General features: G+C 44.9%; 1 protein-coding gene across 5 annotated transcripts in view; it reads left to right on the forward strand.

The window, feature by feature from the left end:
- PHF3 (PHD finger protein 3) overlaps positions 1-20987 on the forward strand; it is a 79954-nt gene that overhangs the window by 52627 nt on the left and 6340 nt on the right. For all 5 annotated transcript variants that reach the window (XM_045010019.1, XM_045010017.1, XM_045010018.1 and 2 more), the window contains 6 exons: positions 5801-5932; positions 6467-6602; positions 7434-7629; positions 11293-11440; positions 13930-14019; positions 19697-19892. In XM_045010019.1, the coding sequence (XP_044865954.1) occupies positions 5801-5932; positions 6467-6602; positions 7434-7629; positions 11293-11440; positions 13930-14019; positions 19697-19892 (898 nt within the window). The remainder of the gene's footprint in view (positions 1-5800; positions 5933-6466; positions 6603-7433; positions 7630-11292; positions 11441-13929; positions 14020-19696; positions 19893-20987) is intronic.

Consider the following 20987-nt stretch of genomic DNA (forward strand, 5'->3'; position numbering starts at 1 on the left):
GTGAAATAAACTCCCAATAGTTTGAAGAAATTAATAGTTTAGTTTGGGGATCTCAAAATAGACATCCACATTTAAGTCTCCTGCAGTGACGTTACTCTGGCCATAGGTTGAAAGGGGGAACGAGATTACAGATGGTCCTCTTTTATTGGGAAGACACCTATTAAATGCCACGCAGGCGCTCAGGGCTGTGGTGGGGAGAGATGCCCCTCCCTACTAACCAACAGACTAAACCCAGGAGTGCTTAGACCCATATTGGTCAGCTCCAACTTAATCAGGCAGGTATTAGCAATGAACCTTCTAAGAGTTCATCCTTTTATGTCCTTTAACAAACAAATGATGTCATATTCTATTGCTGACTTCGGTAAAATCAGATTTTGGCCAATTTGCGGTTAGTATTGATTCAACATGCACAATCTTATTAACTATCTTTAATAATTGGGGCATCTACTTCTATCTTATCAGTTATCTTTCAGGTCCAGTTTTTCCAAATAAGTCATTTTTTTCCCAAGGCCTTACTACGACTTCTAACAAACTTGAACTATAAAACGATTGGGTCTAAATTAACTGTTATCACTCAAAGAGATGTTGGACTCATTGTGGATAGTTCTCTGGAAATATCCACTCAATGTGCAGTGGCTGTCAATGTGCAGTGGCTGATCAGATCAGTCATGATTTTGTAGGCCTTTATCAGGAGAAAATAAATAAGGAAGTGTTGTTATTTATTCCTCATAACACAAGAAATAGAGGTCACAGGTTTAAAACAAAGGGAAGTATTTCTTCATACCATGCACAGTCAACCTGTGGAACTCTTTGCCAGAGGATGTTGTGAAGGCCAAGACTATAACAATGTTCAAAAAAAGAACTAGCCGAGTTCATGGAGGATAGGTCCATCTATCGCTATTAGCCAGGATAGACGGGAACGGTGTCCCTAGCCTCTGTTTGCCAGAAGCTGGGAATGGGCAGCAGGAGACAGATCACTTGATGATTACCTGTTCTGTTCATTCTTTCTCAAGCATCTGGCATTGGCCACTGTCGGAAGACAGGATACTGGGCTAGATGGACAATTAGTCTGACCCAAAATGGCCATTCTTATGTTCTTAAGTTCTTATAACCTACAGAACTATGTTTTTTTTTCTTTTTAATTTAATTTATCCCTTTATATCCTACAGCTAAGACTACGATTTAGTCACAGAGGTTGTGGAGCTCCCGGGGGGCAAGGGAACTCCCAGGCAGAGGTGGTGGCACCCCCAAGCTTGTGGACAGCAGTGGCACCCCCAAGCTCCCTGCCGCAGCAGGCCCCCGGAGCCGCAGGTGATGGGGGTACCCTGCAACACCCAGCCCCCACGGGCAGCAGGGACAGGGATCCCTGGAGCTGCAGGCGGCAGGTTTACCTTGCAGCCCCCAGCTGCTGCAGTGGGCTCCTAGCCCCTGCACAGTTGCCCCCCTTCAGACAGTGTAGGGATCTGCAGATCCCCATTTTGTCCAGGATATTTTTAGTAAAAGTCACGGACAGGTCACGGCTTCCGTGAATTTCTTTTTTGCCCATGACCCGCCCCAGATTTTTACTAAAAATATGCATGACAAAATCTTAGCCTTACCTACAGTTCCTGACAAATCTGAAGCAGTTGAAGTAACTTAGGGTATGTCTACACTACGAAATTAGGTCGATTTTATAGAAGTTGGTTTTTAGAAACTGATTTTATACAGTCGATTGCGTATGTCCACACTAAGTGCATTAAGTCGGCAGAGTGCATCCTCACTACTGTGGCTAGCGTCGACTTACAGAGCAGTGCACTGTGGGTAGCTATCCCACACTTCCCACAGTCTCCGCTGCCCATTGGAATTCTGGATTAAGCTTCCAATGCCTGATAGGGCAAAAACATTGTTGCGGGTGGTTTTGGGTACCTGTCGTCACACCCCCCTCCCCCTCCCATGAAAGCAACGGCAGACAATCGTTTCGTGCCTTTTTTCCTGGGTTACCCGTGCAGACTCCATACCACGGCAAGCATGGAACCCGCTCAGCTCACCGTCACCGTACGTCTCCTGGGTGCTGCTGGCGACGCAGTATCACATTGCTATACAGCAGCAGCTCCTTGCCTTTGCGGCAGATGGTGCAGTAGGACTGATAGCCGTCGTACATCTCCTGGGTGCTCCTGGCAGACCTCGGTGAGGTTGATCAGGGGCGCCTGGACAGACATGGCTATCCTCTTCTTAGAGCACCAAGTGGGAGCCAGAGACTACAGGTCATTCTCTTCTTTAAGTTTCGTCTCATGGAGTTTCAGTCCTGCCTGGAATATCATGTGAACTGGAGGCTTCTGCCTCAGGTTGCTCTCCCAGAGGCAGCAGTGTGCGGTCACACCTCCGCTTGCTCCCATGGCTCATGAAGCCTGGACAGTAGTAAAGAGCAGTTCAACTATAGGCTGAGCAAGTGCAGAATGGTGGTAGAATGTGCCTTTGGACGTTTAAAAGCTTGTGGTGCTGTTTGCTTACTAGGTCATACTTCAGAGCAACCAACATTCCCATTGTTATTGCTGCTTGCTATGTGTTCCATAATATCTGTGAGAGTAAGGGGGAGACATTTATGGCGGGGTGGGAGGTTGAGGCAAATTGCCTGGTGTCCGATTTTGAGCAGCCAGACAGCAGGGCAATTAGAAGAGCACAGCAAGGCGCGCAGCACATCCAGAGATGCTTTGAAAACCAGTTTCGTGGCTGGCCAGGCTTCAGTGTGACAGTTGTGTATGTTTCTCCTTGATGCAAACCCGCCCCCTTTGTTGATTTTAATTCCCTGTAAGCCAACCACCCTCCCCCCTTCGAAATAAAGTAACTATTGTTTTGAAACCATGCATTCTCTTTATTAATTAAAAAAAAAATTGGTAACGGACAAGGTAGCCTGGGTGGGGTGGGGGAGGAGGTAAGGAAAAGGCCACATTGCTTATTGTAGCCACACTAAAAATCAAACTGTTTGAATGACAGCCTTCTGTTGCTTTGGCCATCCACTGGAGTGGAGTGGCTGGGTGCCCAGAGCCTTCCCCCCACTCCCATCCGTGTTCTTGGGCGTCTGGGTGAGGAACATGGGGACAAGGATAGGCGGTTATACAGTGGATGCAGCAGGGGGCTGTGCTCTTGTTGGCTTTCCTGTAGCTCCAACAGATGCTTCATCGTGTCCGTTTGCTTCCCCAACAGACACTTCATCGTGTCCGTTTGCTCCCCCATTAGCCTCAACATCGCATCCTCCCTCTGCTATTCGTGCTCACTTAATTCTTTCCGGTCCTCTGCCACTGAATGCCTCCATGCATTAAGTTGTGCCCTATCAGTGCAGGAGGACTGCATAAAATAGGTCAGAAAATATGTCATCACAAGTGCGGTTTTTTTCACTTTCTAATCTGCGATAACCTCAGGGACGGAGATGGTAGGAGGAGCGTAGAAACATTCTATGCTCTGTGATTCTGGGGGACTGCCTGGTCACCCGTGCTGCTGAGTTTGCCACGCTGTCCAAAGAGGATATGAAATTCAAAAGTTCCCGGGGCTTTTCCTGTGTACCTGGCTAGTGCATCTGAGTTCAAAGTGCAGTCCAGAGCGTCACAATGGAGCACTCTGGGATAGCTCCCAGAGACCAGTACCGTCAATTTGCGTCTGCACTACCCCAAATTCGACTCAGCAAGGTTGATTTTAGTGCTGCTCCCCTCGCCGGGGAGTAGTACAGAAGTCGATTTTGAGCCAGTCGACAGAGCGGGGTTGGTTGACCTAATGGGGCTAAATTCGACGTAACCATGCAGTGTAAACCAGGGTTTAGACGGCTGACTTCAGTACTGCTACATTATTTCACACCAGCTGAAACTGTAGCTCCCCATAGTGTTTGTTGTAAAGTTGTAAGACAGTTTTGCATGTGTGTGAAGCCAGATAAACTTGGCCCTTATGAGTTGAATCACTAGTTTGTACTGTTGCTTGCGTTCTAGACACTTGTAATTGTGGTAACTCCTCCTGATTCTCTGGCTGGTTGGTCATGATGCCTATAGTCAGACTTTTTCAGGACAGGGTCCACAGCCGGCAGTGGATTTATCATGAATAGTCTGTGGAGAATGCTGAGAATTTAATCTTAATACAGAGGGCAAATGTGTTGTGTTGAAGAGGCAGTTTTGTGAGCACAGGATTTTTGTAACTGATGTATGCCACCTGAGTGTACCTGTAGTAAGCTTGACAGGGTACATAAGTTAAACAGTGTAAATTAACTTGTATTCTGTACTCTTAGGCTAGTAGCTGTTTCAGATATAATCAAACCTTGATCACCTGACATCTCAATTTTTCGAAATATCTCTTCTTCGCGGTAAACTGAAATCATACTCTGGTTCCTGTGTTTGATTGTGACTGTAAGCCCATCCTTTGCTGCAGAGTTGTGCACCAGAATCTAAGCTTGTGAAGAAAATGTTCCAGCTCAGAATTGGTGTAAGCCAATTAAATGCTGTTTGGCTGAGTTTGCAGTCACAATGAAACCTTGGAGAAGTGCGAGCAGCCCTTGTTCTGCACAATGGGATGCGTACTCTGAAACTCGATGATGATTTAAATTTCAAGGTTAAATATTTAAGTTTTTGTTGGTTGTATTGCAGTAGTGCTTTGGAGTCCCAGTCATGTTGCCAATTGTCAAAGGCACTATACAAACAAAAAAAAGTTCCCCGCCCCAAAAAATTAATATACTTCTTCCGGTGCCTTTCCAATAACTGTGGATACTGTACTGATTTAATTTTATGAGGCTGCCACAGAATTTCTGATCTGCTACGCCAGAGGCCATGCTGGAGAATTTACACCTAGCATGTTCTGCCATACACCAGAGAAACTAGGGGCTTTTTTGTTATAGTAGCAAATTACCTGTGCAAACAAGCTGCCGGGTGTTTTTTTTAATTAGGAGTGATGCTGCCTCTATAAGAGTTTGTGAAGAAATAAGTAGATATAGTGAGAAAATGGAAATTTTTATTATTTATTGTGGCAGCTTCTAGAGGCCTCATAGTGCTAGATACTGAGTTGTAAAGCCCTCATGTTGTAAAGCTTTTCAGTCTTGCCATTATAATTGTTAAATATTCTGTCTCATGTACTGGGCAACAGAATTATTTTAGAGCAAATATAATGATTCATTCTCTTTAAAAATAGAGCTTATTGAATTCTTTGACTCAGTAGAGGGGCAAGGCAAGTTATCCTATTCTTGAAATATGTTCCTGGTAGAGAAACAGTAGTTGTCTTTCATATGGAATGTGTTTCAGAACATGATAATTGTCTGCTTTTTGACTCTGTGATGGACCTGTTGCAAAATTCATGAAGTGATCCTTAACAGAATTGTTTGGCAGATAGATATTTGTTTTATAGATAGCACATGAAATCTGTTAACCAAATTGGGACTATGTGATTAAAAATGAAACAACAGAAAGATGCTACATCTCACAGTTTGTCCTCTAAGTGGTATTTATATAGATAAACACACACATATACTGTGGGGAAAGGGCTAGCAAAATTTTCTTTAGCTGTTGAAAACTTAAAGTAGCATGTCCTAAAATGTGTGGAGAAGGACTTGCTTGTAATTTATTTTGATACATGGATATATGATATATGATAAGCAGTCATTGGCATGGCAGGTGAAGATTTGACACACTATAGTGGGTATGTATTTCATAAAACTACTTGCCTTCATTAAAATTACCTGTGAACTTTAACTTTTTTGTCCTATTTCAGTATTTCAGATTCCAAGCATTCACTTCTAATGCCATATCACGTCTAATGTAGTGTAAATATATGTAATATTGCTGTTTTATAGACAATTGAAATGATTGAGAAAGAACAGAGGGAAGTCGAAAGGCGACCAATAACAAAAATTACTCACAAAGGAGAAATAGAAATTGAGAGTGATGCTCCAATAAAAGAACAAGAAGTAGCTATGGAAATTCAGGTGAATAAGTGGTACTTTATTTTAATTCTAAGAGAAGGTTGATTTTGTTTATTAAAAAAAAAGCAATAGAATTATTGTGCATAAATAATACAGATGATTTATATATAATTTTGTTTTAAAAGGATATTAAAATAAATAACTGAATTTAATTTTGTACTTTATATAGAGGGTTTTAGTAGTGGTTTTTTAAGTCCTAAATTTTAAGGGCTTTTTGTTGTGTTCTTTATCTTGTGATTCTCTGGCAACAGTCAGGTTTTAAATCATACCTTAATTTATTACTGTGGAGAAATCATGACATTTGATATCCTAAGTTTTCTTAAATCTTTTGAAATGTTTGTGGTGTGTGGTGTTTTTTAAAATAATAACAAACTGTAACCAAAGCAAAAGTCTCTCACTTGAGAAGATGAAAGTGTTGAAAGTTCCCAAGTGGTTGACTCTGAGGTAATTGAAATAACATTACAATTAAGAATTTCTGATATAGCATAAATGTTACTGTCTTCTATTAACTGAAATTGATTGCTTGACCTTTCACAGGAACCTACTATGATAAAGATGGTAGAGAAGACAGAAGAGATTGAAAAAGATAAAGAAGTAGATGAATCTTCATTTCCAGATACAACGAGTCAACACAAAAATCATCTCTTTGATCTTAACTGTAAGATCTGCATAGGTAATTATAGTAAAAGTGTATTAAAATTAATAACACTTACCACATAGGTAATACTTTCCAAACATATATCTTAAAAGTTTTTTTAAAAAAAAAAGGGGGGGGAGGGATAAACCTCATTATCCCCCCAATTTGCAGATAAGGAAGGAGCATCATCTTACTTCACTAGTAAACTTTAAAGAGACAGAGCTGTTAATTCTGCTTTGTGTCTGTGTTGCTCTTACGCTGTTCATGGAGCACTGGTGTTGGTGATTAAGACTTGGCTAGGTTTATTGTCAGCAAAGCACAATATTAGCACTCTGTCCAACGGTTCACAGGGACACTTAACACATATGTGCCCATGACAAGGTAACGTCACAGTCAATATAGTGTTGTCTGCTACACTGGTGCAAAGCTGTTCCTCCTCCTATGACTTTTCCTTTTATTCGTTGATATAAACAAGTTATGTTTTACATTCCATATGTTACTAGTGACCATCCTTGATGTTTCGTTCAAACTACAGGGTACAAATTCCTCATCTATTATCCTGTCATTCCCTCCTTATTTTATGAGGAATCTGTGTGCTCCTGTACCATCCTTGCAGGTCAGGAATGCGCTGGTTCACCTCCGGACTTTGGTTAGTCATGGTCCAGCAAGGCCTACAGACAGTATGGAAGTTGATAGCATGGCATAGTCAATAAAGAAGCTCCCATAGGAACTGTGCCTGTCTCGTTGCTGCTCTAGCTTTTCTTTAGCTCTTCCAGCTTTGATAGTGTTTGGTATCTTTTCCCTATTTTCAGATAAAGACCAATTCTTTATTAGTAGAAAATAATTTTTTAAATTTCCTTTCTCAAGGTCGAATGGCACCACCTACTGATGACCTTTCTGCAAAAAATGTGAAAGTGTCTGTAGGAGTTGCACGTAAACAGTCAGACAATGAAGCAGAAAACATAGCAGATGCACTTTCTGCAACGTCAAATATTTTAGCCTCAGAATTATTAGAAGATGATAAACAAGAATTGTCAAAGCCAGCATTCTCATCTATCCCAAGGTAACAATAAACTTCTTGATATCCGTATAAAAAAACTCTTATGATTGTTCTGTCAAGCTAAGATTAATGTAAGTAATATAAGTAAAAACATGAGATATGATGAGTTATAAATAGAGAATGCTGTGTGACTAGTGGGGCACACTCACCTCTCGCGAGCACTCCCCAGTCAAGTGTAAGTGTGTGTGTGTGTGTCTTCTTTTTCTCTCCGTGTGGTCCTCCTTGGGCTCAGGTCTTTAATTAGTCCTGTAGTCAGTGATCTCAGCCCTAGTATTGAGCCGTACTGCAGGGCTTCCCCTGGGAGGCAATGTCCTCACCCTATCTGGGCAGTTCAGGCCCCAGGTCTTTTGCTGGGCCACTAAAGAGTTCAGTTCCCCTTCTGAGGTGCCTCAAAATCCAGGCCACTTCCCCCAGTGACTAATGGGGGTGGAGGGGACCCTGTCCTGCACACTACTTTAGGTCCCAGCCCAGGGACCCTGTATATAGCAGCTGTCTGCCATGTCCTTTTAAGCTGCGCCACTGCTCTAATTCCCCGGGCCACTTCCCTGCGGCCCTGCACCTTCTTCACTATTACTTCAGGGCTTTGTCCTGATGGAGTCGCAGCAACCAGCCCAGAGCTCTTTCTCGCTCTCCCTGGCTTCTGCCAGCACTGTCCTGTCCGAGGTCTTGCAGCCCCTCAGCCAGCCACACACCATTCATGCCCATCCAGCTCCAGCAGGGAACTGAACTCACTCTGGCCCTGCAGCTCCTCTTATACTAGCCTGTTGGATCCTGATTGGCTGCTCCCTGCAGCCCCTTTCTGATTGTCTGTGTCCCACATAGCCACTCTAGGCAGCTTGGAGGACCCTGTCCACTGCCCTTTTCTGGGGTGGGGTGTGGCAGGGCCAGGAGGCCTCCAGCAGGTGGTCTCGGAGGGTCTGGTACACCACATCACAGTGATCAAACTGTCTAAATCAGGCCTGCACAACTCGTAAAGCGGCGAGGGCCACATTACTCCAAAGAAAACAGCTGAGGGCCGAAACCCCCTGGCCCCGCGGAAACACCCAGCACTGCCCAGCCCTGCAGAAACAAACCCTCCTTCCCCAGCGCCGCCCCACCAAAACCGCTGTGGGCCAAAAAGGAAGGTTGTGGGTGGGGAGGTGATACTTGATTTTAAATCAACCAGGGGCTCCCAGCTGAAGAGGTGGCTGGGAGCCCTCAGGGGCAAATTAAAGGGCCTGGGGCTCCGGCGGCTGGGGAAACCCGGAGCTTTGCGGGGCTGGGGCAGAGATTTAAAGGGCCCAGAGCTCCTGCCGCTGAGGGGAGCCCAAGCCCTTTAAATCCCAGCCCCAGCCCATCCGCTGGAGCTGCGGCCAGGATTTAAAGGGCTCTGGGCTCCCCGCAGAGGGCCTGCGGGCCGTATGTTGTGCAGGTCTGGTCTAAATGCTTCTTTAAGTAACTGGCTTTTTGTACCTCTTATAGTGTAAAGTGGCATTACTTTGACAGACCAACTGCAGTTTTAAAATATTTCAAAATAATAGGAAAAATGCAGTTTTCCAAAAGCGGTGTTTGTTTCTTTGAGAATTTTCAATGAAATCTCCCCTTCCAACCTTCAAAGAATCTAAACTTCAATTTCCCATATTCTTTTTCTTTCTTCATTAAATTGATCCACCATACATTTTCTGATGATGGATACAGAACATGCCTATAAATGACATGGCAAAGTGTAAAGATAAAGCTTTTTGCTAAAGATTGCATTGGTTTTGATATATAAAACTAAATATGGTTTTTATTTTTAATGTATAAAGCCAAATACGGGGATTCTAGCTGTCCTGGAGATGGTTCCTTCTCCTCCTCTCTTCCCCCCTCCCACCATGTCTGTCTGTCTCTCTCCTGACAGTAATGATCAGCTGGGGACGCTCTTGTTCAAAGTCCCTAATCTAGAGGATCTGGGGGTGCCCATTGACCTTAGGATTCATATAAACCTCTCCTAATCAAATAAAGCCTAAGTATGTTGATATTTTTGAATGCATTCATTCAGGGCCTAATTTTCAGAAATGCCGATTACCTGAAGCTTTAGTTGATGTTAAGGGGTTTTGAGGATGCTCAGCACCTTTGAAAATCAGGCCCTCAGGATTTTGTTTGATTGAGATTAGTTTGTGGGGTTTGAGATTCTGTTGTTTACAGATTTCTTCATCGTTAGCATTGTCTCTGATTAGTTTACTTTAACTTTATGTGGCTGTTTATAATTCATGCATTTGTGCATAGATGAGATTCTAATTTTTTTGTTAGGCGTGGGCTATCTCTGTAAAACATGATATACTCTTGTATAAATAACATTGCATAGGTTGCAGTGATTACAAACCTTAATTCCATCCTTACATTTTCTCATCAGAAAATAATGCGTTGTACAGTTCACCAGTGCAGGGATGCTTAGAAGACATGTATGTTGATGTTGCTAAGGTTGGAATTAAGATTGTGCGTTCTAGTGCAGTGGTGAGGAATGTGATGTGAATTGTTACTGTACATGTTGGGCATTTATATAATTTAATGGAGGTGGAGTTGGTCAGCAAAAGTGGTGAATGTGATGTGTAGGTAGGAGAATTACGAGAGGACAGAGTCGTCGAAGCCAAGAAAGGACAAGATGTCAAGGAAAAGAATAAGATCAGCTGCATCAAAAGCAGCTGAGCAGGTCAAGGAGAATGAGGATGGAGTGGAAGCCAAATTATAGAGGATCTGGGAATTAAATTGGAGGAGGAGAACTCCAGACAGTTATTGTAAACAGAACATTCAGTGAGCTTAGAGATAGAAGGGAGAGGGTGCAGTAGTTAGAGAGGCAAATGAGGTCAAGGGTGGGCTTTTTTTAAGATTGTAGAGACTGAAGCAGGTTAGTCTTAAGAGGGGAAGGAGCCAGAGGAGAGGGACAATTTAAGGAGAAGAGAAGGGATGAGAGAAGTGGTGAGGGAGATCAGGAGATGGGTTGGTCATTGGGGCAAGTGGAGTGGTTAGAGGAAGAGAGCAAGGAAACTTGCAGCTAAGGGGTTGATGGGTTATAAATGTGGAATTTGAAGTAGTTGAGATCAGTGTAGGAAATTGTGTGGAGAGAAGGAGAGCAAGCCAGGAGTTGATATCAGAGTGGAAGGCTGATGGGGAGGATTTGGGCCGATAGTAGGTGACGGCAACGTGGAGGAGGAGAGGAGTCAGTGCTCTTCAAAAGATGAGGCCATGAGAAGTGACAGGTTTGAAAAAACCTGTTAAGGTACACTTGTAGCTCTCTGCTAAATATCTTCTCAATCTGGAGAAATTGAGTAGCCTTAGAAGAGAGACTGGCGAAATAAGGTACCATATGTTACCTGACAACCCTTCGTGTAATTTTTAGGAACTGCGCTGGAAGCTCAGAAATCTAGCTGTCTACCCCTTTCCCTTATGATCTGGCTGTCTACCCCTTTCCCTTATGATCAACTACACAAGTTCCTCAACAAAATAACTGAAAATTCAATATTCCGCGACAGACTTAATATGACCCTTTTGGTCCCTTCTAGCTCTACGATTCGAAGGATGCTACAGATCTTACTTTCATATAGCTACTTTTAGTGAGATGGATTTCAAGTATTGTACTAATTTTCCTGATCACATATAATTATAAAGGGCACAGTCTAATCATTTTTTTTAACCCGTTTTCTTTAGATCAGAGACACCTGGTACTGTTGAAAGTGAAACTCTGTTCCTGGCTCGACTGAACTTCATCTGGAAAGGTTTTATCAATATGCCCTCTGTAGCAAAGTTTGTTATCAAGGCCTACCCAGTCTCTGGCTCTTTTGAGTATTTAACTGAGGTACTGTATGTTTGTTCAAACATTTATATTTACCATGAAGAATGAAAATTTAATTTAAACGATTTATTCATTTGCTGTCTCTTATTTGGGATCAGATAAAGCGATCAGAGTTGTACTGAGCTGAAAAGTGAAGTCTGATCATTATGCTAAATACTGTACTGGCAGGTTGACTTAGATAAGTATTTATTTAACAGTAAGTATATTTAAGCTTGCCTCAAAGGATCCCATGGTTTACCAAGATGTAAGCTTTTTTGGAGTGTTTCAGGACATTCCTCTCCTATTTTGTGTTTCTTGAAATACCTTTCCAAATACAGGAGTAGTTGTAAAGCCAATCAAAGCAAGTGAACCCAAATAATCAGAGGATTGAGGAATCAACTAGACATGTTAAGACACGTTTGCTAAGCATACATTTGCTTTTCCTTAAATTTTAAACTTACGTGAAGTCTATTAAAATGATTGCCATACCAATCTGAGCAACAACACTTCCAGGGCTGCTCTTGGGAAGATTAAACTATCCTTACCTTGCATTGGTGCCCTTTCTTCTTCTCTGTAATGTTCATCACTCTCTCTGCAGAGTGCAGGAGAGAGGCAAGACAAAACTGGCCATTGAAAGAACAGCCTCAGTGGTGTTAAATTTCTGGTTAGCGGTGAGGAAGTGCTAGGTCAGTTTTACATTAAACAACTTTTTTCTTTAAGCAAGCAAAAACCTTGTTATATGGAGGAAGAATGCTCACTGTGGTTCCTGCTGAGCATGCAGGCAATCACAATTTGTATAACACAAACTGCATCCTTTGTTCTAAGTCAGTCTGCAGTTATGGTCCGAATTCTTATACCATAATAATATAAATTGATGTTTTGTACCTTTTTATAGATTAAATTTTGTCATTTTTCATTGTTTGTTATATTCTCTTCAGAGTCTGAGATAGGGAAGATGATGATGGGGTTATAAAATGTTTATAACGGTAATCTTTGGGAATAAAAATATGATCAAAGGTATCACAATGCTCTGTATTTGTGCAAGCTGAATCAGATACAGTACCCTTTTCAGCTTTATAATCAGAGTTAGATTTTCTGTTAGCATGATTACATTTACTTAGTGCAGTGCAAAGCATGCAATACACTTTAGCATTATAGGAAGATATGTTATAAAACCCCTACACAGTTAACTCCTGTGTCTCAATTTCAGTTATTTTTTCATGTTCGTTTTCATTATCTGAGTCAGATGCCACCAGCAGAAGGTTGATTTTGTTTTTTGGTGGTTTAGATTCTGTAGTTTCCTCATCGGAGTGTTGCTCTTTTGAGACTTCTGAAAGCATGCTCCACATTTCGTCCCTCTCATATTTTGAAAGGCACTTCAGATTCTTAAACCTTGAGTCAAGTGCTGTAGCTATCTTTAGAAATCTCACATTGGTACTTTCTTTGCACTTTGTCAAATCTGCAGTGAAATTGTTCTTAGAATGAACACCACATTCTGGGTCATCATCTGAGACTGCTTATAACATGCAGTATATGGCAGAATGCGGGTAAAACAGCAGAGGACATACAATTCTCCCCCAAGAAGTTCAGTCACAAATTTAATTAATGCATTATTTTTTTAACGAGCATCATCAGCATGGAAGCATGTCCTTTAGAATAGTGGCCGAAGCATGAAGGGGCATACAGATATTTAGCATATCTGGCATGTAAATATTTTGCAATGCTGGCTACAAAAGTGCCATGCAAATGCCTGTTCTCACTTTTCTGGTGACATTGTAAATAAGAAGAGGGCAGCATTATCTCCTGTAAATGTGAGCAAACTTGTTTGTCTTAGCGATTGGCTGAACAAGTAGTAGTACTGAGTGGACTTGTAGGCTCTGAAGTTTTACATTGTTTTGTTTTTGAGTGCAGTTACGTAACAAAAAAAATCTACAGTTGTAAGTTGCACTTTCACAACAAAGAGATTGCACTACAGTACTTATATGAGGTGAATTGAAAAATACTATTTCTTTTGTTTATCATTTTTATGTGCAAATATGTATAATAAAAAATAATATACACTTTGATTTGAATTATAACACAGAATACAATATATATGAAAATGTAGTAAAACATCCAAAATATTTAATAAATTTAAATTGGTATTCTGTTGTTTAACAGTGCGATTAAAACTGTGATTAATTTTTTTGAGTTAATCACGTGAGTTAACTGCGATCAATAGACAGCCCTACTGAAAATCTTTTATTTATACCTATTGTTAATGATGTATAATTACAGGTGTAGAAGTGTGCAAGAGGTACTTCGGATTCCATTACACATTATTGGTTTTATATTGAAAAACCCAACTGCATGGTTTAATGCAAACTAGTTTGTTTCCCTGAAGTGGCATAACTTCTGCTGATAAACTAAATCATATGTAATATAAGCGTTTAGGAGCTAAGTTCCTCTATTATTTTTGAAATCTATTTCAGTATGTACAGTGGGTTCAAATTGTATATCTGCTTTTCTGACAGGACTTGCCAGATAGTATCCAAGTAGGTGGCAGGATATCACCTCACACTGTTTGGGAGTATGTAGAAAAAATAAGAGCTTCAGGGACCAAGGTAAGGAAGAAGCTTATACTTTAAATTAGAAGACCTTAAATGTCTGCTGCAGTGCCAATATTGTGTATATATAATGTTTTCAAACAGTTCTCTGTTGAAAATAGTATGACTTTATGTACACAGCAAAAACTGATACATAAGGCTGCTATCCTTTCATTGCTCAGATCCCTCTTGAAGACCCATTTCTACTGTGATGCTTAAATATAAATAATCCAATTTGAGGGTAGTTGATATTTTTGTTGGGACCTAGGGTTTGGAGTTGATAGCATATCTTATCCCTCCTTCCTACTGTTCATTTCTGGCTTGTCACTCCTCCGTTCCCCTCTCTCCAGTTTTCACCCAGCTGAAGTCAATACAGACATTAGTCAGGTGGTTCTGATTTGCCCTTGTGTGCGAGAAGAGACAAGGAGTTCCTCCCTCTTCTTCCCCTTTCCCATACCTGGTGTTATGGTTCTTGCCTTTCCACTGTAGCAATTAATGATATATCTTAAACACTAAAAATGGTGCAGAATACATATTCTCCTTCAAGTGATTGCTCATGTGTATTCCACAGTAGGTGTGCGTGCTCGCCATGTGCACCGGTGCTGGAAGTTTTCCCCTTAGCAGTACCCATAGTGAGGGAGCCCCTCTGCGACCCCTGGAGTGGCGCCTCTATATCACGCCATAAAGGGGGCTGCGCACTCTCCCGCACCCTCAGTTCCTTCTTGCTGCCAATGAAGATAGTTGGAACTTGTACTCCAGCTTTGCTGTAGTGTCTTCCTTAGTAGTACGATCTTCAGCTGTTACTAGTTTCTCCATTTAGTAGCCTGGCTTGGGGCATGCCCCGAGCCCCAAGCTTCAAGTCGTGCGACTCCTGTCGCAATTCCATGCCCAAAAGCAATCCACACTCCGAGTGTCTTCACTATCTGGGCGAGGCTCATATAAGTGAGTGTTGTAAAATCTGTAAGTCCTTCAATTCCCGGACTAAACATGAACGTGAGATCCAACTCTGGGCTCTGCTTATGGAGTTGGCTCTGGCCCCGGCACTGGCGTGCTGACCCGACCCGGCGCCGGGCACCGCGTCCTCGGTGCGGAGCGAAGCCCCATCCACCAGTCGGCACCGCTCCTCTGCCAAGAAACAAGGCAAGACCCAGCGGTGCCGAGACAAAGACAGGGGTGAGACTGGACCCGAGTTGGGCAGCCTGCGATCCTCCTCGGGACCCAAACCTCCCACTCACGCAGAGCAGAGTACTCCGGCCCCGTCAGCGTGTGCCTCCCCGACAGTGAGGATTCCATCGATGCCGGAGGCAGCTCAGGCAGCGCGCGACATCCTTGTCATGCCAGTACCGAGCGGGCCACCCGAGTTGGGGCCCTGGTCCTGAGGAAAGCCGCTGCCGGGCGCCCACGAGCCCTCACCGGCCAGGTCGGAGGTTGAGGTCCCTGCTTGATCCACGGGGCCTTCCTGTAGCCCGCGTCAGGTTTCCACTCCGTTGTCGGGGTTGCCTGGGAGTGAGTCGCTGGAGTCTTCCTCGGCCTCCAGGGGACGCAGGCACCAGGACAGAAAGCGTTGACGCTCCTCGTCCAGCCACAGTGATAGCAGGTCGTGACGCCATCGGCACCGCCGATCATACCATGGCGTGCGCTATGCTCGGAGTGCATCCCGACAGTCACCGGCACCGACGCGTTGTAGCCGCGGTAGCCAGCTGGAGTCCAGAGATAGTACTTCTGACGTTTACGTCTCGTCGTCGAGGTCTAAATCCCGGGGCCAGACCCGACATAGGTCTGCACGAGATGAGACTGCCACACCACCCTGCGGACTCTCGGCCTGTATGTCCCGCAAGCCAAGGACAAACCCAGGCTGCATCCCTCGGCTCCCCGCATAAGAGGCAGATATGAGCCCCCGCCTAAAAGGCCTAGGGACCAGAGGCGCAGGTCACAGCGCCAGTCCCATTTGGCCCCACTCCCCGGACTCTCGAAGGGCAAGAGGCAAGGGAAGAGGCGTTTTTAACTCTTTGCGGGGGGCCACCTGGCCTGTTGCCAGGGAAACCTCCCCAGTTAATAAAGTTTTTTGGCAACTGTTTATCGGCCTTCAGAGTGCATTGGTCCTGTATAACGTCGGACCAGTGGGTCCTCCGTACCATCTCCGAGGGATACAGGCTGCAGTTCGATGCAACCCCACCACATCATTCTCCGTCCCGGGGTGTCCCTGGGGACCCGGAACATACCCTCCTTTTAAATCAGAAGGTGATGCGCCTTCTCGCCCTAGGCACGGTGGAGAGGGTACCTCGGGAATTCCAGGGCAAAGGGTTTTACTCCCGGTATTTCCTGATCCCGAAGGCGGGCTCAGGCCCATCTTCGACCTGCGGAATCTCAACCAGTTTCTGGTTTGCTGCAAATTCCGTATGGTCTCCCTGACCTCTATTATTCCGTTCCTGGACCCGGGGGATTGGTTCGCATCCCTGGATCTCCAGGTTGCGTACTTCCATATCCATATTTTTGAGGGTCACAGGCGCTTCCTCCGCTTCCTGGTAGGGACAGACCATTACCAGTTTACGGTCCTTCTCTTTGGCTTTTCCACGGTCCCCAGGGTTTTTACCAAATGCATGGCAGTGGTGGCAGCCCACCTCAGGAGGAATGGGCTGCAGATCTTCCCCTACCTGGACGACTGGCTGCTCAAGGGCAAGTCTCGGTCCCAAGTGCAGGCGCAGATGGAATTCCTGCTAGATACCTACACGAGTCTAGGCCTAGTGGTGAACAAGGAAAAGTCCACGTTAGTCCTGGTTCAGCGCATACACTTCATAGGGGCGCTATTAGACTCCCTGGTAGTCATGGCCTCCCTCCCCCAGGACAGGTTCAAGACGCTCAAAGGTCTCATCACCTCGGTCACGGCCTTTCCGGTGATGACAACACGGGTGTGCCTTCAAATCCTAGGCCATATGGCAGCATGCACCTCCGTGGTGCGACATGCCAAGCTCAGGATGAGGCCCCTCCAACTCTGGCTGGCTTCCCAGTATTCCCAGGCCAGGGACGACCTGGACAAGATTGTCACATTGCCACCCAATGTAGTAGCCGACCTGCAATAGTGGTCCCTCCCGAGCAACATGCTTCAGGGTATCCCCTTCCGGGAACCCCCTCCCTCACTAGATCTGGTGTCATACACCTTGGACTTTGGGATGGGGAGCCCAAGTGGGGCGCTTCAAAACCCAGGGCAGATGGTTGCCCTCGGAATTGCATCTGCACATAAATGTCAGGGAGCTCAGAGCGGTACGCCTGGCGTGTGTAGCCTTCAGCCAGCACCTAGCGGGGGAGATGGTCAGAGTCCTCACGGACAATACGACCGTGATGTATTATATCAACAGACAAGGGGACACGTGTTCCATGGCCTTGTGGCCAGGAAGCCCAGCTCCTGTGGGAGTTCTGTATAGCCCGCAACATCCTTCTGAGGGCTTTTCACCTGCCCAGCAGGCGCAATACGCTCGCAGATCGCCTAAGCAGGTTCTTGTCCCAACAACATGAGTGGTCACTAAACAGGGAGGTGTCCAGGCAGCTCTTCCTAGAGTGGGGCACTCCCCAGGTAGATCTATTCGCCACCGTCCAGAATCGCCTATGCCCACGATTCTGCTCCAGGGCGAGAGAGGGCAAAGGGGCGATATCGGACGCGTTCCTAATCCCATGGTTGGGCCGCCTGTTCTACACCTTCCTGCCCTTCCCCCTGATAGGCAGGGTCCTACAGAAGGTAGAGGCAGACGGGGCTCAGATTATCCTCATAGCCCCAGATTGGGCCCGTCAACGTTGGAACAGGACTCTCCTGCAGCTTTTAGTGGACCGCCCCGTGCAGGCTGCCGCTCTGACCAGATCTCTTCTCCCATGTCTCCTCCACCCCAACCTGGCCACGCTCCACTTGACAGCGTGGCTGCTCCGTGGTTGAATGAGGAGGAGAGGAGGTGTTCTGAGGATGTTAGACAGGTCCTGCTCGAGAGCAGGAAACCGTCCTCACATCGAACCTACCTGGCCAAATGGTATCGGTTCTCCAGGTGGGCGAGGGAGAGGGGTTCTTCCTCCTCCTCCGCATCTCTCCAACTTATTCTTGATTACCTCCTGTCCCTTAGGACCCAAGGGCTGGCGCCCTCCTCAGTCAGGGTGCACCTGGCGGCCATTTCGGCTTTCCACCCCCCGGTGCAGGGCCACGCGGTGTTTTCACACCACATGGCCTCCCAATTCCTGAAAGGGCTGGATTGGGCATTCCCTTATGCTAGACGCCTGGTCCCGCTCTGGGACTTGAACCTAGTGCTGTCCCGCCTCACAGGGCCTCCATTTGAGCCCTTGGCCACATGTTCTTGGTCCCACTTATCATGTAAAGTAGCGTTCCTGGTAGCTATCACCTCAGCCCGCCGGGTCTCGGAGCTTAGGGCCCTGACCTCCGAACCCCCATATACTGTCTTCCATAGGGTTAAGGTCCAGCTCTGCCTGTACCCACCTTTCTGCCGAAGGTAGTCTCGGCTTTTCACATGGATCAGGACATCTTCCTCCCAGTCCTCTGTCCTAAGCCCCATGCCTCTAATGAGGAGCAACGCCTGCACATGCTAGATGTGCATAGTGCGCTGGCTTTTTACTTAGACCGAACCAGGCCATTCCTTAAATCCCCTTAGCTTTTCATTTCTTCTGCCGAGCGCATGAGGGGGCGACCGGTATCTACCCACCGGATCGCCCGCTGGATCACCTCGTGCATATGCACTTGTTACGACCTGGCAGGGGTTCCCCCACCTCCTATAGTCAAGGCTCATTCAACGAGAGCTCAGGCCTCATCTGCTGCCTACGTGGCTCACGTCCCTATTCAGGACATCTGCAGGGCTGCTACATGGTCCTCTGTCCATACCTTTTCATCGCACTATGCGATCATCTCCCAAACGCAGGGTGATGCCGGGTTTGGTAGGGTGGTGCTCTGCCCTGGTAACCCTTAAACTCCTACCTGCCTCCATCAGGTATTGCTTGGAGTCACCTACTTTGGAATACACATGAGCAATCACTCAAAGGACAGTTACCTGTTCCGTAACGCGTTCTTCGAGATGTGTTGTTCAGGTGTATTCCACATCCCGCCCTCCTTCCCCTCTGTCGGAGTTGTCTGGCATGAAGGAACTGAAGGTGGGGGGGAGCGCGCAGCCCCATTTATGGCATGATATAGAGGCGCGACTCCAGGGGTCGCAGCAGGGCCCCCCCACTACAGGAAAGGAAAAACTAAGGGAAAAACTTCCAGCACCGGTGCACGTGGTGAGCCCGCACACCTACTGTGGAATACACCTTAGCAACACATCTCGAAGAACGCCAGTTACGGAACAGGTAACTGTCCTTTCCTAAGGAGTGTTGGTAGAATAAAATACGAAATGTTCAAAATTTGGCATGCCTTCTGAAAAAGCTGGTATACAAGAATCAGCAGACAGAGAAAATATTTTATTTTTTTGTCATGTACAATCAGTAATTTTATTTTCTGGAAGCTTCTCATTCTGTTTTCTCTTAATGCTTCAGAGAGACTTTCCTCTGCTGTCTCCTACTCATCTGTCTCTCTATTTTGTCATCTCTTTTTCTAGTCAGTTGTTTCCTCTTTTCTGTGGATTGTATATTTACTTGAAGACCAAGCACTATTAAAATTTACTTTAAAAAACACAATTTGTAAACACTTCACACTACCTTTTTTAAACAGGAAATTTGTGTAGTTCGCTTCACCCCGGTAACTGAAGAGGATCAGATTTCCTATGCTTTGCTGTTTGCATACTTCAGCAGCAGGAAGCGTTATGGTGTAGCTGCCAATAACATGAAGCAAGTGAAGGATTTGTATCTTATCCCTTTAGGTGCCTCAGACAAAATTCCACATCATCTTGTACCTTTTGATGGACCTGGTAAGTACAATACAGAGCTTGGAAATTTACATATAGTGGCACCTCCCCCATGAATGAAATATGAAATGTACCTGGAAACTAAAGTTTAACTTAAGTTACAACAGTGTTTTTGAGAAAACTGAGTATTGCACATCTTATTTGAATAAAACATTACTGAATATCCTGGTGTTATGAGAATCTTCTGTAACAGATTGGAAACCAGTTTCCAACCCATAAAATTATTTGGATTAATGTGTTTAAATATTTAATCCATAAAAAGTCTTGTGATTAATGTTTAACCCACACTGCCATGGGGCAGGGGATAGAGGGAAAGGTGAGAGAAGGTCTGATATTTAGTACAGCTCAGTGAATAGAGTGATGCAAGTGACTTCTGGAAGAGGTTTATTCACATTCACTCTGATTTATTTTCATGGATGCTGTCATGTAGATAAACCCTAAATTGAGTCAAAAAAAACCTTTTTAGTTAAACCAGGGCTAGTTTCTTGTTTAGTCAAAGGCTTTAGGTGAGAGAAGTGCAACTTGAAGAAGTGAACCCATAATGTGTAGGCATTGTGAAGTCATGTCTCTGGTTCCTTGGTCCTGCTTGGGGCCAGCAGTAGTGTGAGTCTGGGGCAGCTTTTATAGATACTGAGGGCTCTGGATTGTGGGGAGGAAAACTCACCTATATGTGCACCTTTGGTGCCCAGGTCCACTGCAGTGGTGGTCTGTTAAGTCTTGTTGAAAGTCTCTGGGTAAGGATAAAATGGGTAAAAAAACAAGGGTGATGTCATGGTAGAACAAGAGGTGGATGAGGCTTTAAAAAAAAAAATCGTAACAAAATCATCCAAAGCACAGGACTTGGTGGTGATGCAGGACTTCAGCTACCCAGACATCTGTTGGAAAAATAACACAGCAGGGCACAGATTATCTAATAAATTCTTGGAATATATTGGAGACAGTTTTTTATTTCAGAAGGTGGAGAAAGCTCCTAGGTGACAGGCTGTTCTAGATTTGATTTTGGCAAATAGGGAGGAACTGGTTGACAATTTGAAAGTGGAAGGCAGCTTGGGTGAAAGTGATCATGAAATGATAGAATTCATGATTCTAAGGAATGGT

Source organism: Mauremys mutica, chromosome 3 (genome assembly GCF_020497125.1).
Source record: "Mauremys mutica isolate MM-2020 ecotype Southern chromosome 3, ASM2049712v1, whole genome shotgun sequence".
Lineage (NCBI taxonomy): Eukaryota > Metazoa > Chordata > Testudines > Geoemydidae > Mauremys > Mauremys mutica.